General features: G+C 37.3%; 1 protein-coding gene and 1 long non-coding RNA gene across 2 annotated transcripts; one reads left to right on the top strand and one right to left on the bottom strand.

The window, feature by feature from the left end:
• Positions 1-62: 62 nt before the first annotated feature.
• On the bottom strand, positions 63-19,765 carry LOC113678975 (uncharacterized). Its single transcript, XM_089186959.1, has 21 exons — positions 19,296-19,765; positions 18,147-18,463; positions 17,278-17,422; positions 16,306-16,631; positions 15,749-15,896; positions 15,060-15,365; positions 14,450-14,755; positions 13,149-13,453; positions 12,120-12,264; positions 10,879-11,198; positions 9,989-10,136; positions 9,310-9,612; positions 8,765-9,067; positions 7,373-7,675; positions 5,599-5,901; positions 4,886-4,994; positions 4,365-4,674; positions 3,792-3,834; positions 3,244-3,510; positions 2,515-2,805; positions 63-1,902 (listed from the first exon to the last, which is right to left on the bottom strand). Exons 1-21 carry the CDS (start codon positions 19,357-19,359, stop codon positions 1,535-1,537), a joined length of 5,130 nt encoding a protein of 1,709 aa, XP_089043085.1. The 5' UTR covers positions 19,360-19,765; the 3' UTR covers positions 63-1,534.
• Positions 19,762-20,751, top strand: LOC149037079 (uncharacterized). Its single transcript, XR_016180981.1, has 2 exons — positions 19,762-20,270; positions 20,540-20,751. It is a non-coding gene; the product is annotated as an uncharacterized LOC149037079 (long non-coding RNA).
• The last annotated feature ends 1,093 nt before the right edge of the window (positions 20,752-21,844 follow it).

Genomic DNA, 21,844 nt, shown 5'->3' with positions numbered 1-21,844 from the left:
AGGAAATGTTATCGCATGAAAAGAAGTGGATGACATACCAAGGTCAGGCAAATCTTTTTGTTAAAACGCTTTATTCCCTTAGCTACAACTGTTCTGTTGCTCAAGTTCTGTGCATTTTAAATGCTTACTAAAATGTTATTGCTTCGGAAAAACTTCTCCAAGCATTTTCTTCAATCAGTAAATACTTTATAAGTTAAAAATATCTGATGGAGAAAAAACATTTTACTCTCTTCCATTCTCTCATCTACAAACACCTACCAATAATACTCTGTTGCTTAACATTTTTCAATTGCAATACATTGTCTTTACAGTTGAGAAGAATTTACTCAAAAATATAATGAAAACGTTCCTTATGTCCGATAAATGACTCAGAAAAGAGAACCCTTCTCAAGGGGTAAAATATAAGGAACAACTTTCAGTACTGGTAAAAAAAATGTGACATTGTCAGGCTTTGTTTTCTATATTTGCATCTAATGACTCTAACAAAAATGGCATAATTAATTCTTTCATTTTTACTGCTGGTTCAGAGCACACTTTAAGTTGAATTCTAATTCTCGAGCTGCTTACTATGTAAGATGTTGTAGATTAAATCGCACTTAATATCAGGGATTCATTAAGAAAAGTGAGTTTATGTACATGTGCCATCGTCTTTTCAGAGGTTTCGTTTAGTTTGGGGACCTCGCCCAAAGTTATGAATTTCATTTAATTCTTATTCGAGGTTATAACTAAATTTTAAGATCTGGCTATGCACGATTCCATCTTATGGCATTTCACATGCATCAATAGTAAAAGATAAAATTATACAGATACATGTAAAATATAAGACAGATATAGGAAATTAATTTCAAATGGACCAAATCAAAGGTTACTGCACGTTGAAGAAGTCTTTAAGGCCTTACTTAAAACTGCCTTGATCACAAACTAACAAAGTTCTTGTAGTAAACAGAATACATTCGCAAACAGGATCTATTGGGTAAGCTAGTGTTATCAGTGTATCTCGTATATTTTCCTTACAGCTATATCAGATAACCGCACTCTATGCGCCACTGCGATAGTAAGAGTGATCATGACGATAACGAGTAGAAAACGTCAAACGTATGCATTTGATTGCCAAATTACTAAGTGCTTCTTTAAGCGAGACAAGAACAAAGTCTTTTATAAACCGAAGTACCGTTTCTAATTAACAATTAGATTCCATGTAGGCGTGTGTCTGTTCTGTTATGGATCACAGATGACGTCAAAATGCGGTGAGAACTAAAGAGTGGAACACGAAGCGCAGTCGGGTCTGGCACTGATCCTCGTAGCACATTTTGACGTCTTCTGTGACTTATTAAGTAACAGACTCACGGCAACATGGAATCTCTTTGTTTTTATAGTGAAGAAGCAAGATGTTGTTTAAGCTGACGTCATCTATGCATCTGTCTTCCATTAGATCGATACAGAACAAATTAACATGCGCATAATTATAACTAAGCAGAGTATATAACACAAGATGGACAATCCGAACCAAAAGGATACAAAATTAGTTGAGTGATTAGCATAATTCCTCATACACTACTTCATTTTGTTTCCTGCCATTTTCTTTCTGAAGCACCACATTGTAATATTCGGGGTTCTCGGGGTTTTCCTGTAACGACTGATACTCAGTAGGAACATGAGACTCCTGGTTCGAAGGCCTGGGTTTGAGTTCCATATATAAATCCGGGTCTGAAGCGTGCTGGTCACGTCGCTGTTGATCAGGTGAAGATTTGACGCCATCAAAGTCAACTTTTTCTTTACTTCGTGTCCTCCTATTAGGAACAACTCGTCTCCGCTGCCACATCAGCCCACAAATTATAATGAGCAACACGACCACAATACAAGAAAATGCGATTACACTAACAAGGAAGATGCTTTGTGTATCTGGTGAAAGAAAACAAACGACTTTCAAACCAACTATCAAACACCAAAGACTGTTTAGTTACTTTGTTTCACTGTAATTATGTTTATATTCACCCTAAGGAATACGACGTTGTTTTTTAACCCCGAAACATGAACACTCTTCCAAACTTTCTGTTGTCTCGTCTCTTGGTCGTACTTCATTAAATGCCAGAAATTTCTTATGCCTATTGACTCGAAGTCACATACATGACCTTCAGTAATTTCAAACAAGCAGGACAACTAAAAGGAGAAATACAGGCATATTTTAGCTTCGAGCCCCCTTAAAATTAGTGTGTAAAGCTTTGTTTTGATTATGTTACAACCTAACGGGCCAATTATGATATATGGAATGATCTACCTACATTGCACACTCTTATAACATTCTAACTGAAGAGAGAAAATGTAACTTCACACAGAACAACGTCGGCGTATGAGACCACCACATAATATTGCTTTTGATACATAAATGGTTATACCAAACAACTGTAACTAAAAGTCCATAAACTCCGCACTAGACTTCAAAGTTCTAGGCTTTCCAAAATTTTTGAGACGACAACATTTAAGCACGTTCAAATATTGAGGAAGAATATTTACCGTCATCATCTTGATTATCCCTTGGAGAAAGCAGAGTGATTTTGTACTCTGTTGACCCAAAGCTGTTTGTAGCGTGACAAACATACTCCCCATAATCTTTTCCATCCCGTGGCGTGACAATGATACTGTTATTCATCAACTTGATGCCATCACCAGTTGGAACCTGGCCATCTTTCGTCCAAGAGTAGTTAAACGGAATATAACTTGTTGCTTGACAAGTGAGAAAACACGGACTTTGCTTTTCACATATCACTGAGGAAGGGGAAAATTCTTCGATAATTCTGGGTGGCACTGTGTGAAAAAAAGGGAAAACGTAATGATACCAAAACAAGTTCAGACAAAATTATGCTCTTGACAACGGAGCAGAGGTATAACAAATATAAGGGAACACCACTATGATCTATTTTTTTGGTTTGCACACTGAGTGGTGGTTTGTTTAGTTGATATCAGTGTTGTACTATTTTTTCACCCTTCAATTACAGATTTATAATATTTGTTTAATACCCAGTATACACACTAATTCGCGAATGACTTGTTAATAAGTGGTTGGAGTAAGTTGTCATGGTGATTATCATAGTGCTTAGAAGAACCATGATTGGTCATTTATTTTGGCAGAGGTTGGCAATTTCTCTACCTCACTTACTTTCTCACAGACTTGTTTCACAAAAGAAAATGAAAACGTAATTGTTACCCAATATTCAATCCAAACATAACAAACTTTCTACGTACCAGCGACAATGACAATCGTAGCTGTACGGCTCTTTCCAAACATGTTCATTGCTTTACATTCATAAACGCCACTGTCATCAGGAACAACATCTCTTATAATAAGTATTTTCTCGTTGTTCTCGAACTGAGCGCGAGGTATACTGCTAAGTCCATCTTTAGTCCAGGTAACAGAAGCCTGAGGGTCTCCACTAACCTCACAAGTCAACACTGCCAGTTCGCCAATTGCTGTAATGGTCGTCTTTGGGAGACCTTTGATGATAGGTTTACCTGAGTTTTTATAAACATGGAGTAGTTTTTCCTTAACAAAGAGCAAGGCACAAATACAGCATTAAGGCTTTGCAGCCTATCCCTTCCCAACTGAAAAATAATTTAAAAGCCCCTCAATTGATAAGTAACTTACAAACTCTGAAAGACAACCAACACAGCATGAAAGTCTTATATCAATAAAAAGAAACTCAAAGATCAGACTACATTGAGTTAAATTTCCTTGCTGAATGTTAGATGCCTCTGACAAAGGGAAAGTATAAAAAAAGACAAAACAACAATACCTTTGGTGTCGATGTCTATAAAGTTACTAGAGACATAAACCGTCTGCAAAATACAACCGCAAAAAACTAATTATTCATGTGCAACCTTTTGCTGCGTTTGGGTATGGCATAGTGACTCGGACCTCAGGAGCATTGCAAGCCTGCTAAAAGCTGCTGTTTTAGCACTGCATTCACCAAGACCAAAGAACTTGTAAGCAATGGCAATATGATAGTTCAGGAAGGAAAAGTTCCTGAGACATCTGGGTGCAGATTCAGAGTAACTGGATGGGTCAGTTTTGTCGCTCAGTTCTTACAATCAATGAATAGAACATCCCTCACTAATATTAAAAGTTTTGTTAAAATAAAGGGGTAAGTTTCTAAAGAAACTGTGGTGCTGCGTTGGTGGGAGAGTATAGCAGGTAATTTAGTGTTAACAACTGGGTTGAAAACGTAAATTAGCCACCGTAAAGGACAAAAAAGCTGACGTTTCGAGCGTTAGCCCTTCGTCAGAGCGATTTTAGCCACTTTACGGTGGCTAATTTACGTTTTCAACCCAGTTGTTAACACTAAATTACCTGCTTTTTGTTAAAATACCTCGGAGTCAAAAGCTCTGAGGAACATTTTGTAGTTTGTATTCGGCTGCAGTGGTTTGTTGTAATAAAACTGATCACCACTACTTCTTTTACTCCTTTCTTTACCGGTGGATTCCGCTCCATCTCCAACAACAAATTCCCGATACTTATCAAAATCATTTCCTCCAAACTGAAAAGCGACATAAGCAGCAGGAATGGCAGATTTGTGCGCTTCTTCGTACGTCATCATGTCTTGTGTTGTAAATCTTTCTGATGGGTTAACAGCACCAGTATAGTTTGAGCTATATGTAATGATAATAACTTGGAAAAACCTGCAAGATACGTGACAGGATATTTGTGATGTCAGCAGTGTCCTATGCTGTCGATTGTTACTTATATTTTCTGCCACACCTACACATGGCAATGCACAGTATGTCTCGTGATGATTACATTAAAAAAGAAAATGAACACTGTACTACATCACGAACATTGTGATCCAGGAATACAGCCAAAATTAGCGTTAAATTGATTAGTTAATCATACCTTGCATTTCCAGGGAAACGTGGAAGCGTGACTTTAACTGAAATTCCTCCTTCATCTGAATTTGCAGAAAAAGAAGGCGAAGATGGCGTTTCTTTAGACCAAACCACAGCTGAGGAAAAGGGAAAGAAGCCCTGTTAAGTTAGCCTTTGAAAAACATTTTGTTCTTTGTGTGCGTATGAATGTATATATGTAGATTACTCTCACTTCCGCAATTGGCAGCCCTCTTGTCACAATCGTAAGGGTGGTGGCAGCAACAGCAGCAGCATCAGTTGTTCTTACTCTGGAGGAAACTGATGAGGTTACATGTACGTTTTTCGTGAAAAAGGCTGTGGTTATTCATCGTGGTGAATAACAGTAAAAGCTAAGTTTCCCGTTTTTCTCACGATGTAGTCACGTGTGATGTAGATCGCGACGTTTCGACTTCATACTGCTAGTCTTCTTCAGGCCATGAGGGCGCCTGAAGAAGACTGGCAGTATACGATCGAAACTTCGCGATCCACATCACACGTGACTACATCGCGAAAAAAACGGAAAACTTAGCTTTTATGCATGTTTATATCACACACTCAAATAGCTCTTTAATTACATGCCTTTACTCGAAACCTACATCATTTTTCTGTGTTTCCCACACTTTCTCACAAGGTTTTACCACCTTTCAGTTCTACTCCCTCCCTAAAAATTGCCTCATTACAGCTGCCCACAGACTTCCTTACCCAATGTCTGTACCATTACAGGGTTGCTGTAGGGTCCAGGCCCCACGGTAGTGTAGCCTCTGACAGACACCTCATACTTGGCACACAAAGAGAGTCCAGTCACGATAACATAAGTGCTCGTCGTATTAAAGGTTGAATCGTAAGAAGACTTGATCTCTGTGCAGTTTTCTACTACACTGAGCCTAACTTCGTAGTTTATGATCATGCCATTGGCTACTTCTCTAGACAGTCCAAGCCAAGTTATATTGAATTTTGCGGAGCTCACTGCAGAGGAAGATATCTCTTCTGGTCCACGACTGGGCTCTTTTTGATAAAAAAAGAAAAAAATTAATAATGTAAAACTACTCTCGGGTGAAAAGCTAAACTAACGTGAAAAAGAATCCCAAAATACATGTTTGGTATATCGCAATGATTCGATTGAGCGTCCTCATTCTTATAAGCGCCCCAAATTTAATAACCGCACACCTCCAATTTACTTTTGTTTATAGGCGCCTTATTCTAATATGTGCCCCTACTAAGTAAGCACCTCATTCCATCAAGCGTTGAAACAGGGGCGCTGATTTAAGAAATGCAAATTGTGTATTTGTAGTTCTGTAAGCATGCTACAGCACTCCAAGTTGGGACTGTTTTGGTCGCCATGGCAAGTTAAAAATATATTCGGCGACTAAACTTTCGACAAAAATCGCCAATTGACGACCAACAAACCAACAAAAAAAAGGGGGGAAAGAAAAACTTTCCGTTACTCCCAAATATGCGTAAACCTGGAATGCATAGAACCAAGTCGAACTCATTTCGCTGTGACAAACTTAATTTCATGTTTTAATATTACATGCAGCAAACCTTCAACTTTGTATTAAGAAGTATGGCGACTCATATCAAGTGATTCAAGATGTTACTTACAATATGGATGGAAGGTTCTAACAAAATATTCCATTTCACTCTAAATAAGAGACATTTCTCAACTAAGTAATAAGTAGAATGAAATCTTATTTTAAAAACACGATTAATATTTTGTTACTCGGTCTCAGAAACTTTTCGGTAAATCGTTCTGCTCCCAGACATCAGAGTCTCTTCATTCTCTCTTTTTTGGCCGTTATTACAATCTTCTAATCTGCACGGGATCAAACGTACCAAGTAGAGTTGGCGAATGAAAGTGTTACGATCGCATCATTTGGCTCACTACCTACCTCACGTACAGTAGTGGAACACTAAAATTTTTTTAAGCGGGGGGAGGGGGGAAAAGGTGATCAAATTTTTGTATGGCGACTATTTTAAAATTAAAGGTCGCCAAAAGGCCACTTTTTGAAAAATTGAACTTGGATCCCTGTGACAAGAAAAGCTAGAACCTTCCGGTAAGAGAAAAATGCAACATGGCATTTTTTAACAACGTATGCTACATGTAGGTAGGACAATGAGAAATCTGATTGCCACAAGATGGACACATTTCAAGTTCACTGTGACATTACATGTATTTTCCCTACTTATCACTTTTAACAGTGACAACACCCCAATTAAATGGCCCTCTCACCAGAGCCTTCTTGAAATTGGACATTTAATGCATGCACAGGAACAGGTGTATTTCTAAAATTACATGTTGGGAATCTAAATTGTGTTAAGATCTATCACATCAAAGATAAGGCAAACAAACACATTGAACAAGTTTTCCAAAGACTGTTTGATCTCTTCTTTATGGTTGAATACCATTCTATTGAGACATTTATGGCATCCATAAACTTCTGAATTTTATAAAAATAGATAGATTACTATTTCTTACCAGCCTCCTTTGTTTTCTCATAAACAACTGTACTTTTTGGTCCATCCCCAACAGAAGTGGATGCCAATATTTGAAATTCATATTCTGTGTACTTATCAAGCCCAGTGACCTCTTGAGAGTGAGTAGCCTGACCGTTAATGGGCTGCATGCTTGCTGGCCCTAACGAGCCTTTCTTTTTGTAGAACAATTTATATCCTGTGATGATTCCATTTCTGGAGTCTTCTGGTGGTAACTGCCAGGATGCTATTATACTTGTAGAAGTGCTTGCAGCCAGAGTAAAGCTACTAGGCGGCAGTGAAGGAACTGCAATTAAGAAGTTTCACATGATTATATAAGAAATGGAAATAATCATAGCGATAAAAAGAGTCATTATGATTGTCATCTTATTATTTTTAATCAGATAATTACTTAAGAGCAGCAACCAGTACACAAAGGTTATCACTCTTATAATCTCTCCGTCTTTACTACGAACTGTTACATAAAGTCCTTGAGATTTTTGTTCTGGGCTTCCAGTTCGTATGTTTCAATAATTCTGTCATAGCCATTTTGGGAAGCCAAGTCTTCCAGACTCCTAGCCATCTGTTTGTGCTTGTTGGGTTTTTCATTTTCGAGCGCTCTCCTTTAAACTTTAAATTAAAACGTTGTTACTTTCTGCCAACCGGCCGCCATGAGCCAAAATCCTGTAAATCAATTTAATTTCAACTTTTTTCTCTTAATTTCAACTCTCTGCACTGTTCGAGATAAATTGACGTGTTCTCAACCAATTAGGATGCTGAAATTGTTGCATGCATATTATAAGGCATGTGATATATGTTGAAAATATGCCATATTTGCAAGTGGTCTTAAGATAAACATAAAGAATCTAATTCTATGTTTGCTTCTATTTGTAGGATGCCTCTTCCAGTGAGGAACACAAATTTGACTCAGAATATCAGTGCCGTAGCTGTATTGGTATTTGTTTGTTTTTGCCACTCAGGGACAAATGAAAGAGAAAAAAAAGGCAGACTCAAATCCAAAAATTATTATAAATTTGCAACGCAAAGGGTACACCATTGAGGTCTAAATCAAGAAAGAAGGCAACCAATAACAAGAGCCAACATTATTGCTAATATGTTATTGCGTGCTTATAATTTCATGAGTAAATAGACATGATTTAAGGGCCAATCAGAATGCTTACATTATGTTCGTTATCTTCTAATAATTACTTTACCACTCATGACTCACTGATATAACGGTGTGTTAAATCATGGTTATTAAAACCGCATATTGCATAATTAAATATTTTCATTTTTCACATCACATCAGAAAACTGTATAAGAAGGGTAACTGTATCTGACCTTTTATTAAAAAGTCATGACATTTTTAGAATATAAAACAAAAAGTTGCTCTAACCATCTTCTTTTGTTCTCTTAACAACAACAGAGCTGTTTACACCATCACCAGCAGAAGTAAAGGCCAACACTTGAAATTCATACTCTGTGTACTTATAAAGCCCATTGATATTTTTGTTTAAAGTTGATTCACTGTTGATAAGAAGAATGGCGCCTGAGCCTGACGAGTCTTTCCTTTTGTAAAACAATTTGAATCCTTTAACTATTCCATTCCTGGAGTTTGCTGGTGGTAGTTGCCATGATGCTGTTACACCAGTAGAGACAGTTGGAGTGACATTGAAATTAGATGGAGGTTGTGAAGGAGCTGCAATTGAGCAGTAGTGTTTTTAATTAGTTTTATCAGCTGTAAAAGTTTTGAAAACTTCTTCACATCTTAACTTGGTACATGAATACAAGTTTTGTTGTGTTTTAGTAATTAAAGAAATCAATTGGTTCTAAACTATTCAATTGGTTAGCCTCCTCATCATGAGATTGGTATCCAATAAACCCCCAATGAGGATGTAAATTCAATACATATGGTTCACAGTTTTCTTCATTAGCACATACCATCTTCCATTGTTCTTTTCACTTTTGTAGAACTTTTTGCTCCATTGCCATCAGAAGTGAAGGCCAAAACTTGAAATATATATTCTGTGTACTTATCAAGCCCACGAACAGTTCTACTAAATGTTGCTCCATCGCTAATAGACAAGGTTGTTGCTGACCCACCAGAACCTTTCCTTTTGTAAAACAATCTAAACCCTATAATGTTTCCATGTCTAGCAGAGACTGGTGGTAACTGCCAGTAAGCTATGATGCTGGTAGAAGAGTTTGCAGTCAACTGGAAGGCAGTGGGAGGTTGTGATGGAACTGTATTAACAACAAGAGATTTATGTTTGAAGCGATAGATGATAATCAATGAGAAGTTTAAAGAGGAACATATCATTATCAACCATGGTAAACCTAATGGGCAGTCTACATTGATTAAGAGTAGTATGGAGGATCATCAGAGGTGGTGACTTTGTTTTTCCATGAACCCTATTTTCTCCATGATGTTCCTTATGATTTGGGCATCACAACTTTATTAATAGGCATTTCACAGCCATCTCCGACATTTACTTTTGATATTCGTCAATAACAACGCCCTCGTAAATGTAAATTGCCCGATCCTGCCTTAATTTCCCCAATATTTGCTTATTGTGACTTCATTTTGTGTCAGAGGTACAAAACGAGAACAAATAAATACCTTTAGTCAAAAGTATTCCATAAGCCTCCACTCTCAAAACCTTGAACTTATTATACTTTGTTGGCAGAAAGCGTATAAACTTTGCACTTGCAAACTCCTTCAGACTGTTTTTCACTGTGTCAGTTTTTCCTAAATTTCCTGGAAAGGACTGTTATACAAAAAGTGATATTGATGTATTGAAACTTAGCATAGTTAATGGTTTACTGTAATTTGGGAAATGAGATCAAATTTAAATCTGCAATTTGCCAACTGAAAATCTGTAATTTGTAAAATGAAAATCTGTAACTTGGAAAAATAACACATCATGAGAATCTGTAATATGCAGAATGGAAATCTGCTATCTGTATAAGTTAAGCACACATCATCTTCATACATCCTAGGTTCAGAACTAAAGAGCTTGAGATAATTTAGCAAGTCATTTGAAGAGGACCAGGAATTGTGCCTTGAGGAATGCCACAGGTTAGACAATGACTTTCAGGGAGATCAGGACCATTTCATTCTCCATATTTAAATTTTGTGGTAATTGTTTTAGAAAGTACGATTGAACAGTTTGAATATATCAGTTTTTTTTTACATCTTTTACACACATACTCCTATGAAAACATATATTTAACTCATAGTCTACATGCTTTTGGGTGTGTGTACTCTATACTGATCCTTACATGGACATGTAATTGATTAGAAAATGTAACTAATTATTGTTGAATGTAATGTCACGTCATTTTGTTTTGTAAGCAACATAAGTATCTTGTGGGCAATGTTAGCATGGTGAAAATTATTATGACATATAAAAGCAAATCTGTTGTTCTTCTGAGTAGCTTTAGTTTTACACCACAAGTATTGATTTTGGCTGCTATGAATACTTGTATACAAGAGCATGACATACCGACCTTGTCAGTTTTATTTTCTTTATAGGGGAAAAAAGTGGTACCATCGAAAGAAAATCGTAGTTTGTACTCTTTGGTCCACTCTTGGGCTGGCGATTGGTTTGGTGGATTTCCTTGAGTAGCTACAGCACAGATAACATAGTCATAGAGAAGGTCAATTTGTAGGTAGTCATCACGTTCGTTAGTCTTAGCTTCCCATGCCCCTGTTCCATTAAGACGACCATATTTAGCTGCATATCTGGGAGCAAATATTGAACTGGCCGAAAAGCTGTCATCTGGAATTCTACCACCGCTGGCCAACCCAATTGCCTGGGAATCACATGCTGCAAGGTAACAATTAGATGATTACCTTCATATCTATGCGTATTTCATGTATGTTTTTCAATACATTTGATTGTAGACACTCCTAAACCATGTGTAGGATATTATTACCGAATGTACAGAAAAAGAGTTATAGAAGAATACGGGAAAATGAAGCCTTTGCAAAACAACCCAATGAATGCTGCAATCTGTCAGGAAATATACTGTTAATGCGATCAAAAAGCTGTGTCGGACTTGAAGACTGTGTGGATGCTGTTATAGGCAACGGCAAAGAGGCTCTGATACACCTTTTACATAGGGTAAAACCACTGCGAATTTGAACTACGTTACAGGCTCTCTGCTTGGGGAAGATTTTGGGAAACCAGTACTCATCAGAACTATGGGGAGCCATGGTACAAGTGGCAAAGCATGAGCAGTCAACTCCTTTGCCTGATGTAGACTAGCAGTAAGCAGTTCAATTGTCACGATCTACATCTCAAGTGACTACATAATGAGACAAACGATTCTATGGTTTCTTATTGATTGAAATGATAAATTAATTAGCTGACTCCTACAGCATTTGAAGATCAAATATCACTTCAACTTCATTGGTATTTATCCCAATAATTTGAGTTTCACATCAAAAAAACTACAATTGATCCTATGTACATTTTAAAAGAACAGAGCCTTACAAGTTATAATGAGAGGCTTGGTGTTTTTGATGACTGTATAAACAGTATCATTAGGCTATAATTTATATACAATGTAGTTTGTATCATTTTAGCCACTAACTGTATCGGGAAAACTTAGAGTATCGCATTAAAAGAACATAACTACAGATGTATCAGGTTTGAAATCCTTCTTTAAAGATTAAGAGAGTATCTTAGAATGTCCATTAGAGTGGCAGATCACAGCAATTACGAAACATCAAATTTCAAACTCACTTGGCTTTTGTTTCACCCCAAACACCTCTGTTCTCATGCACACCCCACCCTGGTGAGTTTGTGGCCGGAATCGCAGATATCTAGTCAACACTCCATAAACAACATGCTTTACTTCTGAGTTTTTGTCATCATTTCCCATGAGAATCTTAAAAGAAGAAAAACAATAGTCACAAGAAAACAGCAGGGATATTGATATCCACACTGCTTATAGCATTTGAGTTTCTACCTTCATTGCCTTCTCAACCCCTTACACCCTAACATCCGCAGATACATTCCTCAAACTGTTCTCTGTAAATTTCCTAGGGTGCTACATGACATAGAGCTTGTGAGTATTTCCTTTATTGTTTCCAGAAATAAGACGCTAGAGCTCTGAAGGGCCAAGAGTTAAACCTTAAAAAATGCATGATAAGGATGAAAATAAAGATGTGGCAGGAAACATCTTTGAGCTGTTTAGACGTGGTCACCACAAGTAACGAAGCGCCCTCGTTAATTTTGAGCGACAATCCATTCTTCCCATTTTCATCAAGCAGATAATTGAGGGGTAGCAATACTCAATTTCTTTTACAAATAATGGCATTCGATTTGCCACCTGTGAAAAAGAAGTGTTAGCCAGCAGTGCAAATAAATTCTTAATGCTAATCAGCAGCCATCTCACAGCTCTTCAAAATCATTTGCTGAAGGCTCAGCTGCAGTCACTGTATTTGTTATGCTTACAGAAGATACTATGCATTTTCAATTTAAGCGCAATTATTCATTCAAATAACATCAGTGAATTCATTTTCTTCTCTTACATTTGCTTCTTAAACGAGGAGAAATCCAGTAATGGACATATTGATAATTTGAGGTTCACCAGATGGCAATTATGGAAACGTATGATCTTATCTTAACCGACATAGTTAGGGGGATTTGATACAAATAAATAAATAAATATAATAAATAATGACAATCTTTAATGAGGAAACTTTTTCAATGCATATTAAATCTCAGTTATTTCAGAAACAATGCTTCAATACAGAATGAATTTTACACCTTAACCTGTCCACCTAATTCCGTATAGTTTTTCCAACTTATCCCATCCGTGGATAATTGTAGAGTGTAGTTCTTCACCCACTGATCCGCTTGAGAATTCCCTTGAGTAGATACAGCACAGATGATATGAAGTGTTAGTAGATCAATCTGTAGGTATGGGTTAGTGTCACTTGTTCCTGCACACCACGATGATCCTGATGCGTAGTTCAGTCGACCATTCGTGGCTGGTGTGCTGGAAGACGAAGCATTTATTCCAGTCTCTATAATTCTTCCATCTTCCATCCCAAGACTAAACTCAACACAACCTAAAAGTTGAAAAACTATTTGATCACAAATGACAAGGAAAAATAATCAGTAATGAACACTACAAAGGTTAGAGCTCTCAACGTATGCATCTAATAATTTTGTCTCTGCAACTCTTTCACAATTTAGGTAAATGATGATTCAAAAAAGTGGATGGCCACAATTTGGCTGACTCGTATATTCAACAGTTTTCCTTTCATAAAGAACATCATAAGTTTAGTAGCACCCATTTGTCGGCAGTCCTAGGTTCCTCTATAATGCTTGGTTTTAAGTTTCCTTTGGCCTTACTAATTCAGTTGTTTTCAACCATTCAATTTTGTTGTGTTTATCCTCTTTTGTTCCTCAGACCTTTTGTGCTGGTTGTCTTGAGGTATTACGAACTACCTAATTTAGTATTCATGAATGCATTTTTAGTGTTTAGCACTTATCTTTGAATGTTCCCAAACAAGTTTTCAGGTACAATGATGTACTTGTCTGAAAGAGTTTATCAGCACTGTGAAGTTGTCCTAAAGCTTTTATAAGCAGTCACCAGATTTTTGTCTTCAAACAAGGGTGCCTTGGTATCATGAAGAGTTCAGGGCCATTCATTGCTTTACGTGACCTACACACAGTGTTATGGTCAGCTGAGCTAAGAAAGACCCTGGCCTAGAACGGGGGTGCATGGCTGTTTACTAAGGATTTGACCGCTATGGGGGCCACATTTTATCTGAGGCCTGCCTAGGCACAATGGTGGCCCCTAGATATCGCTAGCACTTGTCTTTTCCAAACACGTATAACTATACTACAACAGACTGAATATTACAAACCACAAAAGAGCCACTCTGGTTACTGCAAATGTACTTATATAAAACTGGAAAAGTTCAAATCATAAAATAAAACATTAAAGTTCTGTTATAATATGCTTTCTCATTCAAAGATCAACTCATAACTTTTTTCGCTGTTGCTACACCATGCAGACCCATTTAAAAAAATACTTGAACATCGTTTTAAAGTCTTACCATCTCTCATGGTTCTCACCACCACTAAAGGAGAACTCCTTGGTCCATCACCGACCGAAGTAAAGGCTAACACTTCAAATTCATATTCTGTGTAAATATCAAGCCCAGTGACATCTTTACTTGATGCTGTTCCATTTTTAATGGTCAGGGGGGTTGCTTGTCCAGCAGAGCCTCTCTTTTTGTAAAACAATTTGAATCCTATGATTATTCCATTTCTGGAGTCTGCTGGTGGTAACTGCCAGGATGCTGTAATAATTGTAGAAGTAACTGCAGTCACTCTGAAGCTTCTTGGGGCTTTTGATGGGGCTGCAAATGGAAAAATGTAGAACTTAATGCCTATAACTGATTCTGTTAAATGTTACTACCAAACAATAGACCCTCTAGCTATTGTCTGCCTTCCAACGTGAGACTATATAGTTCAGTTGGTAGTAGTACCCATCTAGTACCTGAGAGGTATGGGTTCAAATCCCATCGAAGTCTGAATCTGTCTGCAATTGCTTACAATTGCAACCCATATGGAAGGATCATTTCACTCCTTGCAGGCCTAATAAAATTTACTTCATCAAAAATTGTGATAATCTTTTGTCTTTTACCTCCACCTATCACATACCAGCTTCCTTTGTTCTCTCCACCTCAACAGGGCCCTTTGGTCCATCACCATTAGAAGTGAAAGCCAAAACTTGAAATTCATATTCTGTGAACTTATCAAGCCCAGTGACATTTCTACTTAATATTGATCCACTGCTAATTGTCAATGTTGTTGCTGACCCACCACAACCTTTCTTTTTGTAGAACAGTTTAAAACCTGTAATGTTTCTTCCATGTCTGGCAAAGACTGGTGGTAATTGCCAGGAAGCTGTAATGCTGGTAGAAGAGCTTGCAGTCAACTTGAACACAGTAGGAGGTTGTGATGGAACTGAAATAAACATATTATAGAAATGTACAAAGCATGTCTCCATGCACAGATGATAATTGATGTGAAATTTATCAATGATATCTGAATTTTACAAAGCTATCCAACTTTTCTGCAGACAACAATTCATTTAACAGTGTGGAACTTCATTGCCAATCATGTCTGGCAACGTATTGTACACTGAATTGTCTGGTTCTCCACGTATGTAACAAACTTAAACTGTATCTTTCATATCCAAGAGCCAGCTGTGGGAGCCATTTATATTTTTGTATAACTACCATCATTACTGTTCTGTAAATTGTCCAATCTCACCTTAATTTCCCCAATAATTAGTTATCGTGACTTCAGTTTGTATCAGAAGGAGAAAAATGAGAACAAATAAATACCTTTAGTCAAAAGTATTCCATAAGCCTCCACCCTCAGAACTTTGAAGTTAGTATACTTTGTTGGCAGAAAGCGTATAAACTTTGCACTTGCAAATTCCTCTAGACTGTTTTTCACTGTGTCAGTTTTTCCTGAATTTCCTGGAAAGGCCTGTTATACAAAAAGTGGTATTGATGTATTGAAACTTGACATAGTTAATGATTTACTATAATTTGCGAAATAATATCAAATTTAAATCTGTAGCTCGAATTTTCAAGATAAAAATTTGTAATTTGCAAAATGAAAATTGGGAACTTGCAAAAAGAACACAAAATGAGAATCTGTCATGTGCAGAATGAAAATCTGCTACCTGTAGGTTAAGTGCATACATCCTACAGTTCAGTTCTTGAAAGCAATGTCAATATGTTTTTTAAGTAATTTAAGTATCTCGTGGATATGTTAGAATTTGTAAATGTTGTTAATATGTGTATGCAAATTTGTTGTTCTTGTGAGTAGTTTCAGTTTTGTAATGCAACTACTAATTTTGGCTGTTGTGAATACGGGAGCATGACATACCAACCTTGTCAGTCTTATTTTCTTTATAGGGGAAAAAAGTGGTACCATTCAAAGAAAATCTTAGTTTGTACTCTGTGGTCCATTCTTGAGCAGTTGGTGATTGGGTTGGTGGATTTCCTTGAGTAGCTACAGCACAGATAACATACTCATAGAGAAGGTCAATTTGTAGATAGTCATCAGGATCAGTATTAGTCTTAGCTTCCCATGCCCCTCTTCCATTAAGACGACCATATTTAGGTGCATATCTGGGAGCAAATATTGAACTGGCTGAGAAGCTGTCATCTGGAATTCTACCACCGCTGGCCAAGCCAATTGCCTGTGAATCACATGCTGCAATGTAACAATTTTGAAGTTAACCTTCACATCTTACCATATTATATGTATGTTGTTCAGTGTAATTAATTGAATACACTTCTAAACATCTGTAGGATATTATTCCAAAATATAGAAAAAATAGTCATGGAAAAAGTCAGAGAAAAATAGCAATGGAAAAATGAAGCCATAGCTGTTGGCAAAATAACCAAAGGAATGCTGGAAACAGCTTTCATGGAATGATGGGCTGTGCTGCTCCAATAACGTGATTGCCCAGAATCGACCCCTAACTTTTCTGACCTTAAGGAACTCCATGAATCCCTGTAATAATATTATCTAGGAAAGTTTGTGGTAATTTGGAATTTTTCTTCCTATCCTCAGCTCATAACCCTACAGGCACTGACAATAAAACTATCCACCTATGTATATGAAGCAGAAATTGGAGCATCCTGTCACCTGGAATTGCTTAATTAATTGATAAGAATAAGAGACTTATCACAATGGCTGTATTGTTTTCCTCGAGCGCTCACAGAGTGGTTTCTATCATAAAGCTACTTATCCAAATAACAATCATTAAGAAAATAATAAAACCACTAGGTTTGGAATCTTTGTTCATAGATTAACAAATGCAAGTAACCCATTACATAATGGTTTTTAGACTTACTTGGCTTCTGCTGCACCCCAAACACCTCTGTTCTCATGCACACCTCACCCTGGTGTGTTTGTGGCAGAAATCGCAAATATCTTGTTAACACTCCATATAGAACATGTTTGACATTTGAGTTTCTATCCTTATTTCCCTCTAAAACCTTGGGAAAATAATCATAACTCATCATGGAGTTCCAGGTGGATTGTATAATGTAACTATTGTAACTCTTGACCTTGGTTAAAGTAATCATCATTACTTTACCTCTTGTTTTAGGACACGAAAAACAAGAAAAATATAAATGTAGGTGTAGGAATAAGGCCCAACATTTATGGAAGAGGTCCACATGGACAGGGTTACTAAGCATACATGAATAAATCATAATTTGACAACTGGATTATAAGAAATAGCACACTGACCCTCAAAGGTGAACCCTATCTAATTTCTGCGACTGCAGTTTACCTGTGACAGTTATTTTATCACTTGTGGGATAGAGAGCAGCAATCTCTCAGTAATTAGAAACCATTTGTTCTGCACGCATTTGACGAGCTACTTCACACCGAAAATATTTTGTGGAAAACGTTGTTTAAAACAATTTGTTAGATTCCCTGTCCATTTCTCCCTGGTACTCTTTCCGCAACCTTGACTGCAAATTTAGGCATGCAAAATATTATTTGCTGAATGAAAAAAAATTTACTCAAAATTCATGATATTTGCTGGGCATGAGGAGAATACTTGTTGAATTTTTATTGTACAAATAATCCTCTGCATATACCTGTAACTCTTTTGGCGGCCAATTTGTTTTAAATGCGTCAATATTATCAAAACTCAGGGACGGTGATTGGGGCAACATATAGTATAATTCTCAAACAGCCCATGTGGCATACCTTAACCTGTCCAACTAATTCCTTATAGTTTGTCCAAGTTGTCCCATCTGTGGATAATTGTAGAGTATAGGTCTTTACCCACTGATCTGCTTGAGAATTCCCTTGAGTGGACACAGCACAGATGATATGAAGTATCTGTAGATCAATCTGTAGATATGGGTTAGTGTCACTTGTTGCTGCACACCATGATGATCCTGATGTGTAGTTTAGGCGACTATTCTTGGCAGGTGTGTTGGCACTTTGTTCAGTAGAAGCAGTTAATTTATTGTCAGGAATTGCTCCATTTTCCATTCCAAGGTCAAAATCAACACAACCCCCTACAGAAACAGAATTTACTCCTGCATTATAACACTGTTTTAATGATTATAGTAACATGGATAATGATTGGATGTGAGAAACATATGCATGTCTTGAATCTCCCTATAAGGTATGTCTCATGCAAAGTCCGTGTCACAAATAGTAACAATTAGAGCTGGTCTGCCTCTGAAGATATTTATCAATTTACTGAGGTGTTTATTTTTAAAGAAAATGAGGAAAGATTTAAGGTTCCAAAAACTGTTGCGCTGCATCAAAGGTATTACAGCAAGATATAAATAAAGGAAAATAAATTGCTGCAGCGAATTTGAGAAACCTGGGTCATTGACCCTTTCTTGGAGCAAAGAGAAGTTGATTTTCAGTGGAAATGTATAATTTTGGGGGCTCAAGGTAAAAATGTGCAGACTAATCCAAATTTAAAGCTTTTCAATAGATAGAAAAGGCGGAATAAATTCCCAAGTGCTTTAACCTGAAATTGAAGCGGAAGTTACCACCTGATTTCTTCGTTGAAACACAATAGTTTTAGAATCGTCACTCTGTACTTCTGATTGATGAATAATTCACAGTTTAATTTCACTTTCGTATAATTCTCCATACTTTAAAATTGAGCCTGATGTAATAACAAATAGATTTTTAACTGTACCATTCTTTTTAAGATAACATTAATTAAAAAAAAAGACGATGCTGTCCGCATCAAGGATTCACGGCGACCGTGAGAGAAAGCCTAAGGCTACAGCACTCATAACTGAAAGAAATCTCCAACCAAACACCCTAAACGTATACTGTAAAATAAAATAAACCTTTCTAATAGATTTAAAATGATATGGTGCTCACCTGAAGCCAGTGGAAGAAGTACAGCGAGAAACGCTACCCGGAAACAAAGATTAAATTGCGCCATGTTTTGATTGAGTGTGTCACGGTATGCTTGTATCACGATGGTTTCGCTTGATTGGTCTTTTGTAACAGAAAGCTCATCCGAAAAAAGATTGTCTCTTCGGTATTCGAACTTAGCTTTCTACGATTTATGGCAATATCGTCCGCGGTTCCAAAAAAACAATCAGACTCTTCGTAGGCCGAGTAATTCGTCCCCTAACAAGATGACAGAAGCTTGAAATTTGTTAATATTTCCCACAATGCCGTGGGCTGTAGCTCATATTTCAGCTGATTTTCAATTCATACCTCGGCGATATGGGCGGCCTTTACCACAAAAAAAAAACAAGGATGTCAAATAGGTCAGTAAATACAAAGCTGGTCTATGGATCAGCTGCAGGATAGCATAGCGTTGCGTATAGCGTTGCGTGAATGAATGACGGTAATGTCGAATGGCACAGCGTACTTACAAACGGTGTAGCGTTGCGTGAAATGGCTCAGCGTAATGTCGAATCGCACAACGTTCACACCAACGGTGAGATGGCTCAGCGTAATGTCGAATAGCACAGCATACATTCAAACATTGTAGCGTTGCGTGAAATGGCTCAGCGTAGTGTCGAATGATACGGCGTACACACAAATGGTGTAGCGTTACGTCGAATACCTTTGCAGACCATCAGACGCTCTAGATGAACATTAGATTGCTTAGCATTACATTTCGATGTTGTGGCGAATCGTCGAGCCTGCTTAAGGCGTGAAGTGAAGGCTATTTCACCGAAATCACCAAAAATACAAACCGCAAATGGAACAGCTATCTGCCGAGGGGCAGGACGTCATCGAATGTAAAGATTGACACAAAACCACTACATGGTGTAATCGCTGTGTTGAAGAGTCTTCACTTCGCCTTGCCTTAAAGCAGAGCCAGTTCGTGGCTTTTTGGTAAGTTTGCCCTCTGTTTTCCCCTGCCCATATTGCATTTATTCGTTGTCGTTCACGAAAGCGTTAGTTGAAATAGCAACGAGACTGAATTCTACTACGGTTTGCCGGCCTCCCGGTTTACCTCAGTTAGCACCCGTCGGTTAGCGTGAATGTTTTAAAGTATTAACTAGTATTATGACGAGCATTAAATGTCGATTGTCGAGCTCTCTTTTCTTTTCTGACTCGCGCTTACTTTTTTTTTTAATTCAACGGCTTTTTGAACATTGCAGGAGTACTTGAGAAGTTGGATTCTGTGTGCCTCTATGTACAGAGTTGGACGCCATGGTAAGAAAACTGATGATCTCCTTGATCTGTTTTAATATTTTTCAATCAAAGTGATATCGGAATGCTCTAATTGGTGTGCCGAACGATAAGAGTAAGCTAAGAGAAGACTGTTTATATTTATTACTTCAAAGAGGTGTACATTATATCACTTTGTTTATTTATCTCTGTTTTATGTCTGACGCGAAATGAATCACGAAACTCCTAGAGCCCGATACTAGAGGGTGAGTGTTGCAACACAAACAAATACAAACGCAATACTAAAAATAAGAAGACGAGCTCCGTGACAAGGATAGAGAAAGAAAAATTGTCTTTAGTGCGAGAGCTGCTAAAAAAATCTAATTTTAATCAGATTTCTTGAAAAAAGTTTTTCAGTAATTATTTTCAAAACCTTATCAGAGTTTCAAATGCAGCAATAATCAGACAAACTCCACATTAGGTCATAACCTTCAAACTTGCTTACATACAATAATAGAGTTTCCATCCATCAATTATTCTGAAAAAAAGAGCGTAACTAATGTTCTTCTGTGACAATAATTAGCAAGCAGTGGTCAATAGTACTAAGAAAACAGAAAAACTGGATCTAGCTTGGTATTCTCCGACCAAATGTGATATAAAATGCAAGAAGAGAGTGCACAATCATATTTCAGAGATAATGCAATGTCTTGAAGTATTATAGGCCAAAGGATCGTCACAATACAAATTAGGCCTTGTTGTATGAAGGGTGGATAACATTATCCAACGAATAAATCGCTATCCCGCGGATAAGTGATAGCAAAACGTCACGTAATTCGCTATCCACCGTAAAGAGACTTATCCACTGGATAGTGTTATCCAACCTTCACACAACCGTGGCTTGGTAAATATTCTCCATTAGAGGTAAACAGTTAGAAATAAAAAAAGTCATACGCGTGGTTTCCCTACAGCGGTGCTACTGACGTTAAGCGCACATGCAAAGTCCTATATCTAAAGTTCCTTATCAAAAGTAAAAAAAAATCAAATAAAATCAAACAAATAAAATTACACAAAAAACGGTTTCGTATGGACGACTGTAAGTACTGTTTCCCTTCAAGCTGCTTTGCGGGCACAACACAAGGCCACGATTGAAGGTGGGCAGGTAGATGCGCGGTGAATATTTACGGAAGTAAAGCTTCGCTACAAGCCTGGTTAAAACTGTACGTTAAACGGGTGCTTTTTGATGATGAAGATCTGGTTCTCGAAAAAGAAAAAAAAAATTAAATTAAATACCAGAC

Source organism: Pocillopora damicornis, chromosome 11 (assembly GCF_964200805.1).
Source record: "Pocillopora damicornis chromosome 11, jaPocDami1.2, whole genome shotgun sequence".
NCBI classification, from domain to species: Eukaryota; Metazoa; Cnidaria; class Anthozoa; order Scleractinia; family Pocilloporidae; genus Pocillopora; species Pocillopora damicornis.
This window is presented reverse-complemented; position numbering and strand designations above follow the sequence as displayed.

Bases quoted from the DNA above. Each gene is read 5' to 3' on its own strand.
- LOC113678975 (XM_089186959.1), bottom strand. From the start codon at position 19,359: ATGGCGCAATTTAATCTTTGTTTCCGGGTAGCGTTTCTCGCTGTACTT. The intron at 13,454-14,449 runs GTAAGACTTTAA...TTCAACTTTTAG, and splicing joins GGTGAGAACCATGAGAGATG to GTTGTGTTGAGTTTAGTCTT. The intron at 3,511-3,791 runs GTATTGTTGTTT...ATAAAAACTCAG, and splicing joins TATAGACATCGACACCAAAG to GTAAACCTATCATCAAAGGT.